Source organism: Triticum aestivum, chromosome 7B, assembly GCF_018294505.1.
Source record: "Triticum aestivum cultivar Chinese Spring chromosome 7B, IWGSC CS RefSeq v2.1, whole genome shotgun sequence".
Classification (NCBI taxonomy): Eukaryota; Viridiplantae; Streptophyta; class Magnoliopsida; order Poales; family Poaceae; genus Triticum; species Triticum aestivum.
The window spans coordinates 713,644,532-713,657,775 of NC_057813.1; the positions used below are offsets into that span (position 1 = coordinate 713,644,532).

At 48.3% G+C, this 13,244-nt stretch overlaps 1 protein-coding gene across 4 annotated transcripts; it reads right to left on the reverse strand.

The window, feature by feature from the left end:
- Positions 1 to 2,086: 2,086 nt before the first annotated feature.
- Positions 2,087 to 4,884, reverse strand: LOC123161632 (uncharacterized). 4 transcript variants are annotated; one of them, XM_044579442.1, is made up of 5 exons: positions 4,379 to 4,880; positions 4,136 to 4,278; positions 3,608 to 3,721; positions 3,324 to 3,372; positions 2,087 to 2,658 (listed from the first exon to the last, which is right to left on the reverse strand). In XM_044579442.1, the coding sequence occupies exons 1-4, from the start codon at positions 4,457 to 4,459 to the stop codon at positions 3,348 to 3,350; spliced, it is 363 nt and encodes a 120-aa protein (XP_044435377.1). In that variant the 5' UTR covers positions 4,460 to 4,880; the 3' UTR covers positions 2,087 to 2,658; positions 3,324 to 3,347. The 4 variants fall into 4 exon arrangements, with proteins under 4 accessions (XP_044435377.1, XP_044435378.1, XP_044435379.1 ...); XM_044579443.1 differs by having other exon boundaries at positions 2,087 to 3,372; XM_044579444.1 differs by lacking the exon at positions 3,324 to 3,372 and having other exon boundaries at positions 4,379 to 4,861.
- Between the last annotated feature and the right edge of the window lie 8,360 nt (positions 4,885 to 13,244).

The window sequence follows — 13,244 nt, forward strand, 5'->3', positions numbered from 1 at the left end:
GGCTTTGCCTTAGATATGTGATAGAGTAGTAACCTTAGATTACTTAATGCCAAATGGGTCGAGGTTTCCACTATTTTTCTCCAATTTTCCAGTTTTTTTTCTTTTTTCATTTTCTTTTAGTTTTTTCCTTTTTTCTCCCTTTGATTCATTTCTTTTTTGCATTTTATTTGTTTGTATTTTCATTTACTTTTTCTTTTGTATATTTTGTTTCTTTTTTTGTTTTCTTTTGTTCTTTTGGTTATTGTTTTACATTATATATATTGCTTCCACCTCTAACACACGTCCAAGTATTTGAAAAAAGAGACCCACCGGTTTCCAAGTTCCACCTCCCCATTTTTCTAACACACGTCTAACATTCTTCCAATACAAATTAAACATTTTTGTAATACATAGTCAATATTTATTCTATAAAAATTTTAAAAAAAATTCTAGTTGCTTGATAAACATTTTTCAAATACTTGTTCAACATTTTTTTCCAAATGTTTGATTAATATTTCTATATACATGATAAACTTGGCCAGCCCGAGACAAAAAAGAAAAAAGAGACCCACCGGTTTCCAAGTTCCACCTCCCCATTTTTCTAACACACGTCTAACATTCTTCCAATACAAATTAAACATTTTTGTAATACATAGTCAATATTTATTCTATAAAAATTTTAAAAAAATTTCTAGTTGCTTGATAAACATTTTTCAAATACTTGTTCAACATTTTTTTCCAAATGTTTGATTAATATTTCTATATACATGATAAACTTGGCCAGCCCGAGACAAAAAAGAAAAAAGAGACCCACCGGTTTCCAAGTTCCACCTCCCCATTCCTACATGCGGTGACTATATCTCGCCCTAAGCGAGTCAAGAGGAAACTCTCGTGCCGAGTTTTTGCTGGCCGTGGAGGAATGAAACAAAAAAGAAATATAAAAGGGAGGAAAATGCAGGATCGATCTGTGGCATACAAGGAGATCACTAGCACAGCTAACCACCCTAGCCGCTTCCAGTTCATGTTAGAAGTAGGATCGCAGCCAACTAGTGGCGATCGAGCTGGTCTTCTCCATTTTTTTTCCTTTACCTTTTTTGTTTTCTTTTCTTTGATTTATTTTTTCATCTCCAATTTTTTTATTCTTTCTTCTTTATTATCAGATTTGTTTCAATGTTTTTGTTACCTTTTAATCATTCTTTTTTCTTCTCCTATTTTTCCATTCTTTTCTTTTTTTCTTCTCCATTTTTAGTTTGGTTTTCTTTTTTTCTTCTCCAGATTTTGTTTGGTTTTCTTTTTTCTTCTCCATTTTTCATTTTTCTTTTGTGATTTCTTATGTTTGTTTTCATTTTCACAATCTTTTTTGTACATGTCAAAAACATTTTTATAAAAAGTGATCAACATATTTTTATATACACGCTCAACATTGTCTGAACGTATTCAATATTTTCAAAAACTAGTTCAGCATTTTAATAGTTGTTCAACATTTTGAAAATATTTGTTCACATATTTAACACTTATTAAACAATTTTCAAATATTTGTTCAACATTTTTCATATACTCATTCAACATTTTTTAATACCTATTCAACATTTTTTAAAGTATAAAGAAAAGTACAAAGCAAAGCAAAAAATGAGAACAGAAAACATAAAAAAAGGCTATGGCTCCCGCGCGGCTCAGACGGCCCGTCTGGGGCTTACACAGACCCGAGCGCATCGACCCGTCTCGCGTAAAGCAACTGGTGCCCCTAAATGCAGAGCAAGACCGGCGAACGGATTCAACGGGCACGGCGGGATTGACGGTTGTGTGGGGAGTTGCTCAATCGGGGTAGGGTGATCCAAAATGGGGTGGACGAAAGCCGACCGGGCCTTAGGCCGGTCACACCCGTCATCAGACGCCCTGGCCCCACCTGTTGGGATTTAATGTGACCTCATTCGTAAGGTGGTGATGAGCAAATGGTTTGACTCGACGACGGTGCTTCGTTTGCACATTCGTGAGGTTGGGGTGAAGGACGAAAGGGATATTAAGCCATGGGACAAAACCGAGCGCAACTAAGCAACCATATAGGCATGACTTGAAAAGAAATCCCAATTCTTAACTGGCGCATGCATTTTTGTCCCTACGTAACATTCAACTTTATTGGATGCATCACAAATAATACATCGACGCCTAGGATAATCTAGGGAAAGTGATTTTGGCAGCGCTAATTTAGCGGTTTAGCCGCGTATACAACCGTGAGACATCGCAAGCAGTGACACCGTCGAGAGCTTCCGGGCAAGGGTCCAAGAGCGGGTGGGCTGTCCTCCCGTGCAGCAGCGCCTCATCCACGCCGGTAAGCAGCTGAAGGATGGCCACACTCTCGCCGAGACGCCGACTACGGCGTCCGGAACGACTCCACGCTGAACTTCATCTGCCGGCCCGCCAACAGGAGAACAAGGACGGTCGAGCTCTATATTGAGGTTACGAACACAGTGGGCCGGCAGGATCAAGGAGCGCCTGCAGGAGGCCGAGGGTGTCCCGACGGAGTGCCAAAGGTTCTACCTCCATGGAAAAGAGCTGGACGATGACCTCGCGCTCGCGGAATACAACGGTGCCTTGGAGAGAAAAAATCATGTGGTTGTTGACTGCCAACGGTGCTGGCCGGAGAGTGACCGCACCATGAATCAGAGCCGCCCTAGCAACCTGCATCAACATACTAGAGATAATAAGTTCTCAAATTTGGGATCAGTCTCTACTTCTTAAATTTACAGGCACGAAATCTGCATTCTACACCTCAATACACACGCCCACTCTGCATTCAAATTGATACATCAGGAACAGATCCGCATCAGTGATCCTTACAAATAAACATGTTTCAGGTTTCACACGCCAAACAGAAAAGTGATGCCTATCCATGTCTGTACGTACCACTGCAAATGTTATCCAACAGTCCATCGTCGTGCGTATGACATGAAAGACTAATGCTTCTGACATATAGGTATAATAACAACATGTTAAACTGTAGAATCAGATTGCAGTTATGCATTAAATTTGCAGTTTAAGATTAGAAATGCGCAAGTTACAGACTACAATGTTCTGTAAAGAGTTTTACTTCAGTACAGGCCCCTTAAAAGTTTGCACATATCTCAAAGTTTCGAATAGACTGATTTGGATATAAAAGACCGCATTATCCTTTTTGATTGAAGTGGCACCTTCTAATATCCACTTTTAGCTTGCATTGGAATCAGTAAACTTTTCTATGGCAGGTGTACCAAAGCAAAGTTCTTGTGTAAATCATATCGGAACTACAAGGTAAGCAAAAAGGAGATAAGAAGTGCTCAAATTCAAGATAAGTTTCTACTCGTTACATTTGGAGGCACGAAATCTGCATCCTAAACCTCAATACACACGCCTAGCCTGCATTCAAATTGATACATTAGGCACTGATCCTCATTAGTAATCGTTACATAAAAACATGTTTCAGTTTTCAGATGCCAAACAAAAAGTGATGCTTATCCATATGTCTGCAGTACAACTACAAATGCTATCCAACAGGCCATGGCCGTGCATATGACATGAAAGACTAATGCTTCTGACATGTATAGGTATAGTAACAACATGAAAGTACTACCCGGGGAGGTGCAATTACTACCTGAGCATCTGGTCCATGGGACAGATGTTGTCGATCTTGTGCCCCCTGTTCTGCATCATGATGATGGCGGTGACGCTGGACATGAGAGCGCGCAGGCAACATCTTGACGGCGACCTGCACCGGCAAGCTGGAGATAATAAGTTCTCAAATTCGGGACCAGATACTACTCGTTACATTTGCAGGCACGAAATCTGCATCCTTACAAGTTCTCAACACACACGCCTAATCTGGATTCAAAGCTGTAATCCATATCAGAACGAGAAGCTAGCAAGTGCAGTAAGAAAGCTGGAGAGAAGAGGGGCTCAACTCAAATGCAGGATGAGTTTCTACTAGTTAGGTTTGCATTGCAGGTACGAAATCTGCATGGTAAACCTGATTACACACGCCCAATCTGCATCCAGGTCTACATTTTTAGGGAACTGAACTGCATCAGCGATTATCCGTACAAGCAAATACGTTTCAGTTTTCACATGCCAAGCAAAAAGTGATGCATGTCCAACTCGGATTTGGGGGTAGCTGACGACGTACGGCTGGTTGGCTATGAGCGGAGTAGGAAGCAGCTCGTCATCCTCAGAGCTGGAGAGGAGAGGAGAGGAGGTCTTCATCCACCATGCTTGAGGAGGAGGAGAGGAGGGGAGGGCAGTTTTGTTTCCACCGTCTCCTCCCTGAAGCTGAAGAAGAAATGCGTCAGTCGTCGCACGCCTACCATTGATATGATGATAGTGCAGCAAGCAAATCAAACCAAGGGGATTTGGGAGGAAGAAAACTCACCCCTTTGCGGTCCGGCGGATGGGGCGGGAGCTCGTGCTTGGTGACGACGTGATCCCCACAAATAGCCCGGTGGCGCGACATCCGATGGCCCGCTGCAGAGGGCCAGACGGGATCTGCAGCCTGCTCCACCTCCACCTAGGAAGGATCCATCCATCCACGCTTGCAGCATAGACGACCGGCCGTGGGTGGAGCTGCAGCCATGGTGGGTGGTGGAGAAGACCGCGGTCGCGGGCGCCGCCGTCGCCGTCGCCAAGGAGGAGGCATCGGCGGCGGCGGCGGCGGCGTGGGAGTGAAGGAGGGAGGTGAGTGGGATTGGGGATTTCCTTTGAGCAGCGCACGAGTGGAGTGGATAGGACCGCACAGCGCCGTTTCGTTTGGGCTTCCCTTTTACTTTTACTGCTCGCTGATTGTGATTGGTCGAACCACACCTCCCACGGATCGTTCCCCGTCTTCAACACATCCGACCATTCACCCAGATTCATCCGACGGACCAGAGCGAACGACCTGGTTTGGCCGAGCGGGAGTCGACCAAAAGTCTAATCGCCCCCCCCCCCCCCCCCAAAAATATATATATATATATATGTAAGTTGAAATTCAGGCTGGAAACTCCAACGAGGTACGTGTCCGACAACGAAACGCTATGGACGATGTACTTTGAGCGGCGCCGCTAAGAGCAGATTGCCTCCGTCAATGGCGTCATCACCTGCGGCCGCCTCAACGCCGAAGTACGACGCGAGTGGTGGGGCGTCCCAGGCCGCACCCTCGAGGCTGTCCTCGACCACATCGAGACCGGCAACGTGTCGCGCCTCGAGTACCCAGCGCGGCCGTCCTTCTCTCTGCGTCGCGGCATTTCCTGGACGGCGCGGCGGATGGAGCTGACGTCCTCGTCGTCGTGGTCCTGCTCGCCGGCTCTCCGCCCCGTCAAGCCAGAGCCGGAGGAGACATCGCAGCGGCGCCGCAACAACAGCGGCGCCCTCGTCATCAACGAGGGTGCCCGCCCCTCCCCGGGCAGGGGTGCAGCAGGGACGGCGGCGGCTTCGGCGGAGCGCGCGACGATGACGGCGGCGGCGACGACTACACCTCGTCATCAACGAGGATGCCCGCCCCTCCCCGGGCAGGGGTGCAGCAGGGACGGCGGAGCGCGCTACGATGACGGCGGCGGCGGCGACTACAGCTATTTCTATAGACTTCTCGGCATGTAGATGACGGGCGGTGGATGCGGCGTAGTAGCTAATGTGGCGTAGTTTGCCGTAGTTTGCATGTATTTAAGGAGCCCATGGTGGCGGTGGCCTGGACGGACGGGTGTTGTGCGAGTGAAGATGATTGAAAGGTGGTGCTTGTGCTTCAGTGTGCTCGGGTCGGGCCTTCTCCTTCCTGCTCGGTGTCTCCTTTTAAGCAGTTGGCAGTAGCCAGGCCTGGGGCGTGCGTACGTAGTACTACTGTTGCTCGATCAAACGCTAGTGCGTTAATGGGGTTGCAGCAGTGACGTACGTGTACAGATGTGATGGGGTAATTGATGGATCAAACGCTATGTACTTCTTTGGTTACCCATACACGCCAAGCCTCGCGTGGGACGGGTTACTGCTGATGCTTCAGCCTGCACCGTATCATGTGCGCATGAGGACAAGAGGAAAAAACGGAACGTGTGACTGTGTGAGTTAAGAGCATCTACAACCGGACCCTTAAACCGGTCTCAAATGCCAGGTCACGATTTTTTGATCCGGACGGGCCTCTCAGACGGCTCTCGAACGACCGGGCTGACCGGCATCCCCCATATCCAGGCCAAAATATGGGCGGATACGGGGCGTCTAGGCACGCCCGCCATGTCGGACTGACAAAAGGGTCCCGACCGGAAACGCCCTCAAACCCTGCGGTTCCAAACTCGTCTCCTCCGTCGGACTGGTGGCGCCACGTGGCGCAGCTCCGACGGGCCGCGTAGTGCATTGCCCGGCTATTTAAGTCGACCGGCGGCACCGAAACCCTACCATCCATCCACATTTTCCTCCTCCTGTCTGCCGCCGCTGCCACTTTCCACTCTACCCGTCCACCTAGTAGCCATGACACCACGTTGCCGGGTGAGGAGCGAGGACTTTCTGACGCTGGAGCGCCAGCTCGAGCTCCTTGAGCAGATCTGGGCAAGGCGTGGAGCCCGGATCGCCGCGGGGCTACCTCCGGATGCAGTGGATCCGGAGGAGGAGTTGGAGGAGGAGCCGGAGGAGGGGGATGTGGGGGACGTTGTCGACGGGGATCTGCTTGCGGAGCAGCAAGCCATCATCGATTCCCTCCGGTCAGAGTCGGCTGCAGAGGCAAGACGCCGTCGCCGACAGGAGATGGAGGCTCAAGATGCCGCGGACGAGGCGAAGATGTTCTCCTACATGGATAAGGTCGACCAAGAGGAGGATGAACTGGAGCCCTCCTACCCGCCCGTCCAGCCGGCGCCCGACACCGTCGTCGTGGACGTCTCCAACGACGAGGAGTAGCCAGGGTAGTACGTAGGATTACTTTTGATTGTTTTGTATGGATGTAGGAGATAAAATATGAGAGAGGCGGATGCAAAGTGGCTCATTTGAGGCGTGCCTGGTTAGTGCCCGCGGACGTGTCCAGGCATGTCCGCGGGCGCTTGAGGGGCCGAATTTGCAATGTACGCCTGTAGATGCTCTAACGGGGGATCGGGCATCTCCAACGCGATTCACAGACCACTCGCAACTTGTTTTGTCATACAACACTGGTCTGTATTGGTCCGCAAGCCGGTTCAAACATTTTTTCCATAAACTGGAGACAAGCTAGGGGGCTTTGCAGGCATCTAGACCACTGCCACGATCGCTCATGACTACCCTGATCCATCAAAAACCCTTCCGTGTCCGCGCGTTTTTCCGCCGGAGAAGGTCAACACCGATCCAAAGCACCAGTGACGCATTCATGTAGGCGTAGAGTGACGTGATCTCCCACTGCGCCTTGGCAATGAAAAGGCGCGCCAGCCGAGAGCGGCGCCCTTGCCGCTTCCGAGTGCATGTTGCTGCCCCGCGTTGACACGACAGCCCGTCCGTCCGTCTGCCCACATTTAACGTCTGTATGGTTGCCGAGGAACAGCGAGCCGGGGCCACACCTTTGTCCGTCTGCCGTCCATATCGCCGGTTGTAAATAAGAGATCGCCGCCATTGTAGACGGCTGGCAGACCGTAAGGCAGAAGAAGGCCGACGCTGTGGATGTCCCAATGGAGGATGCAGTCTAGGACGAGCCGGTACCACCCTCCCCGCCGATGCATGCCAGCATCACCATGGGCGATGCCCGTGCCCAATACATGAACATGGTGTTGGAGGAGCGGGAGGCCCCGTTCGGACGAAGGAGGCCGACCAGGCCTACAATGTCTGCCTCCTCAACAATCACCGGCGCATGAAGGAGCAACTCGCCGTCAACATGGCCATAGTAACGTACATGAACATGGCCGAGCAGGAGACGTTGGTCGCCTGCTACCGCACCGCCCGCGAAATCCGCCATGGCCACTCAGGCGGATTGATTGGCCACCTACAATGAGATGAACAAGGCGGCAGATGAGGTGTTTGGTAAGAGCGATGACGACAAGGATACTGCGAGCTCCGCTGCGGCCGTGCACTGCTACCATCACCAGGAAGCCGGCATGTCCACGAGCGCTGCCGGCAACGATGAAGAGTAGAGCATGGGAGGTCGCCGGCGAAAGAGCAATGTCAAAATCTATAGTGTCATAAGAAAAATGGCAAAATCTAAAGTGGCAAAAACAAAATTTTTCTTTTTCCATGTAACAAGGCTTTCTTTACTCTTTTGTGGATGTCGTTTGTTCTCGACTCTCGAGGTCCTCTACGTGAATTGCCATGGGACCCTCCGTGTCACAGAGCTTGACATTGCCAAAGGAGGGAGCCGAATTACTGAATACTTAACTCTGATCTACATTCCTATTTACATGGCACACTCTATTTGGATATTTAACTTGTGACATTTCAGCAGTTCCTATTTCTTTAGTTGACACCTGAGGTATTGCTAATGTTGTAGTTGAGCTCTCGCGCAGGTTCAGAGAATACCAAAATAAATTAATTAGAACTACTGTAAGCATGACAACCAAAACAGTGACATATTAACTCAGATATACATAACAGCCAAGCAATAGTTCATTGAACAGTCCAGGAAGAAATAACATTCCTACTCAGTGTAAGTCCTTGACGCTTGAGAGTGCAGCAGATAGACGATGTACTACTCCTTCTGCTATAGTTCAGCACAACTCCTTTACTCCAACCACATCGTAGAATTAATGATTAATGAGGGGCAAGCGGCAGCACGATCTTCCGTTCTGGCGGTTTGAGATCACACCCAGTGAAGTGAAATTGTTTTTGTTCTTTCTTTCTTTGATGAGATGGTTTCTTTCCAGCAGCTTGCATGGCAAACTTGAATGGTGGATCGACCATCCTGTCAAGCAGATAGCGCACACCAAAGTAAGTGGAGCAGATGCTCTTCACCCCGAGGTACACCGCGTTCCCTGCCACCGATGGGAACATCTCCGTGGAGATGGAGAGGCAGGCCACGTCCCCGATGAACAACGCGCGGCGGCCAATGTCCACCACTGGGACAAGCCTCCCGCCGGACAGGTCCACCTCGAACACCTGAAGTAGGTGCCATGAGTAGCGGCGAGCCGACATGGGCACCTTGATAACATCCTTCCTCCGCTTCATCTTCTTCTGCTCGGCCAAGCTTAGATGACCCAGGGAATGATAGTAGTGTACCATGAGCATTGTGTCATCATCGTCACTAGCTGGTGGGACAAGGTAGGAGATGATATTTGGTGGGCATAAGTCGAAGGGCTGGTTCACAACGACGGGTAACAGCTGAGGCTTGGGATGGATGCTCACCTTCAGTATGTTCCCATACATGGTCGGCAAGTAGATGCACCCCCTCATCGTCAACACGGATACGTAGTGGATGTAAATGAGCAGTTTGTCCTTGCTGCTATTCATTGTGGGGACAGATTTCCAGCACTCCTTGTCCATGAGCGCCCACCTCTGATCGCCGGGCTTAGCATAGGCGATGCAGCTACACATGGAGCTGGACATGAAGAGCACGACCGTGGGTGGGGAGGTCTCATCGGAGACGCCAGCGTAGACCAAGCGGGATGTGGGCCCTGATTTCCAGGCAACGTACATGCTACGCCGTTCCACGGTGATGGGCGGGAGGTCGGTGAGGGCCCTGGTCAGCGGGTTCAGGAGGCGGAGGTGAACGGCGGCATCCTCCTCCTCCTCGTTCTCCAGGCGCCATAAGAGCAGCAGGCCTTGGGTGTACGTCTCAAGGATGTGGCCTGAGAGCTCTGGGAGATGGTCGTGGGCGCAGGCGCCGGTGGCGATGTTGATGAACTGGCGCCGTGCGTCCTCTTGCTGGGAGCTGCTGGAGAGCATGATCCAATGGCGGGGGCGGAAGCGGCTCTCCAAGTCACCAACCGTGGCGGGGTCAGCGACTCAGCGGTGCACGCCCTCCACTCCCTGCACATAGCACGGAGACGGAGATACTCGGCCACATCGTATCCAAGCAGCCGGCCGGCGATGTCGTCGATGAGAACCGTCGGCAGGTTTGGCCAATCTCGCCTGGTGGAATTTGAACGAGAAATAAGAGCAGATGGAAAAATTGAAGCAGAGAAGATGGGGTAACGTACTGAACAACGTACGCATCTTACGTACTCACCATTCTTCGTCGTGGCAAAACCCAAGGTGTGTGAGAGCTCTCTTCTTGCGCATCACGCCGTTCGGTTTTTCTGGAGGACGGATGCGTGGCGTGTATACAAGGAGAAACCCTAGGACCATATCAAGAAAAAAAAAAGAGAAACCCTAGGACGAGTTTCACTGCACATACCTGAGATTTGGCTGTAGTCAACGAATACAAAGGTCGTTTTTTTTACGGGTATAATACAAAATCACAATCATATAAATTGCTTTGGTATATCGTTACCCCTGGATTCACATTACATCCGTATCTAGACGAATCTAAGACAAGTAACATCGATCGAAGGGAGTATCTATTTTTATGCAACAGAGACCACATATTATTGGACTTTTATGGGTGATAAATTAATTGCATGCCCCTCATTGTGTTTCACTCGGTTGTTTGTCCCTGGTTTTCAAATAACTTTGATTCTTCCTAAGCCACTTTCCTCCTCTTATGTGTTTTCCTTTGACCGTTTTACAGTCACTTTGAAAACTTCATCACAATTTTATATGAACTAAAAAATGCAAATAAGATATTAACATGTTCAAAAATATATAACCTACATGTGGATCTCAGTTGTATTCATGACAGAAGTGTTGTTTAAACCACATAGGGTTATTAATATTGTTCAAAGTGATGATCAAACAGACAAAGGGCGTCAAAGGGAAAAAGTATAATAGGAGCGAAGTGGGTTGGGCAGAACCGAGGGTTTTTAGAAACTAAAATGTCGAGTGGGAATTAGGGGCATAACATTAAATATCCTTTTTTGGCCACAGTACAGACGCAGACGCTTACATACACACATACACTTACCCCTATGAACGGACGCACGCATATCCTACCCCTATGAGCAGCTCTGAGACACTGAGATGACACTTCATCTTGATATTGACGAAGTCTCCATAGGCACCTTGGTAATCGACAAAACTAATTATTGGTCAAAGCACGAAGAATCAAGGTATATACATTTTATACTTTTGGAACGGATAGAGTACTGCGTATTAATAGTACACTTCGAAATGGAATCATAATGTGAGTACAAATGCTAGCGTGGACTAATTCTTTTTCGGAAAACTTATTTAGCAAACATTCGTTGGGAGGGATGTCCTGGCGAACTGTTCAATTAAAGATGATGCATCTTAAAGCACTAGCATGCGGCAGCTACATCACTTTTCGGTTCTCGTTCACTATGGGTTTCGTCGGGCGCAAACGCGTAGAGTCACACCACTCTCTTCGCTCGCCCTTATCCATCCTCCACTTGGTTTCTCCCATCCATTTTCCATTTCGCGAGACCACAGGAGTGAACTGAGAATGAGGCTCCACCGCTTTCCCCATCGTTATCGAGCTACGCGGAGGGTGGAAGGCTAAACGGCGTGGCGATGAAGGCGGGCTGGGCTCGGGGCAGTCCGGTGGTGTTGCCGCTATTTTTTTCGAGCGGTTAAGGCAGGATGCGCCGGCCGTGACGAGGCGGGCCGCGTCGGTGCCAGCGTGAGGGGGTCGCAGCGGTTGGCCATGGACGACGAGTAGGAGGAGGTGCCGCTTGGGGGGGGGGGGGCACGCGTAGCTCTACTTTCTTTCTGACCTAGGGCTGCATCTCCTATGCCGTCGTCGTTTGGCAACCACCACCGATGCCCTGCGCCATCCCCTCCATTTGGTGGCCTCCTCTCGTTCCTCGTTGCGACTTCCACCGACGAGTACCGGGTAGGAGACACGCGCTCCGTCCCTATCATGCCTCGCGATGGCCATGAGTGCCTGGTCGTCCCGACGCATCCCGACCAACTTGGAGAACACGTGTCGTGGTATTTGTCGATGGCCATGCCGTGCTCATGGTAGAGACTCCTCTCCTAGCAAAATGTCATGCTGTAACTAACACAAACTGCCATGTTGTAGTTAAATGGTGAAGATGTGGTACTAGTTTGAGATGTTTTGGCAGTGTGTAGGGGGTATTGTAGGAATGATTTACGGAAATTGCCATGCTAGTTGTAGCTAAATGGTGAAGCTCAGGAGGTTCAAAATATCGTATATCGGGTTCGTACCGGTTTGGCTTGAACATATCCAATGTTAGATATCAGGTGATATATCGGACGATATGTAGATATATTGGAGGAAATGTATAAAATGTATTCTTAGTAAAAGAAAAATATATGGTGTCAACGTTGTAGCATAAAAAATTCCTTGCTTATGAAGTTTTTAATTAATAAATTATTTGCGATTGAAAATCCTCACTCTAGGATTAAGAACAATAGGTTATATGTTTGTTCTAAAAAACATTATCCAAGACTTCGATATACTTTGAAGTTGTAAATACATAATCTTTTTTCACGGCTTTCTATTAAACAATTGTATTCATCGACGTACCGGTCTATATCAGTGGGCATATTGGGTCACATATTGGCCGTACCGGTTGAAATTTCGGTGCACATTGGATGATGTGTGTGAAAATGATATTTACGAAATGACATGTTTATATCACTAGAGGCCCAAAACTGATATATAGGCCTATATATCGGTCATATCGGCCTAGATTTACATTCTTGACCTCCTCAGATGTTTGGCAGTGTATTGGAAATTGTAGGAATTGTTTCCATGTTTATTAATTTTCCATGTACCAATCAAATTTTCCTGTAGTGCGACGGGAGTAGTTATGTGGAGTTTTAGGTACATGGCATTTTTTTCTGTAAAACCAATATGTTAGCGATGGAAGCTTAAATATATCGTCATGTCATGTTATTGTACATAATGCCATGGTAAAAAAAGCATTGAAACATGGGCATTTTTCAGCATGCTATGCTGAAGCTAAAGATTTTTTGTGCAATTTTCTGAGTGTATTGTTTGACTACCGCTGCCATATCATCTTAGTTGAAGCTAACTACAGCACTCAACACGACATTTTTGTCATTGCTTACACATGACAACTTTTAAGTGTTGTGTCTGTTCTAGTACGTCCTTTTCAGCAAAAACATGGGCATTTTCGTGTTGTAGTTTTCAGCCCTGGAGATGTCAAGATCAACACTGAACATGATGTTAAACATGTGCTCAAGGATGTTAGACACATACCGAAGGTTCGAAGAAATCTAATTTGTCCTACTTAACTCCATGGTGATTGTTATGTCTACAAGGTGGACAGGGACAATCTGGTGGTATG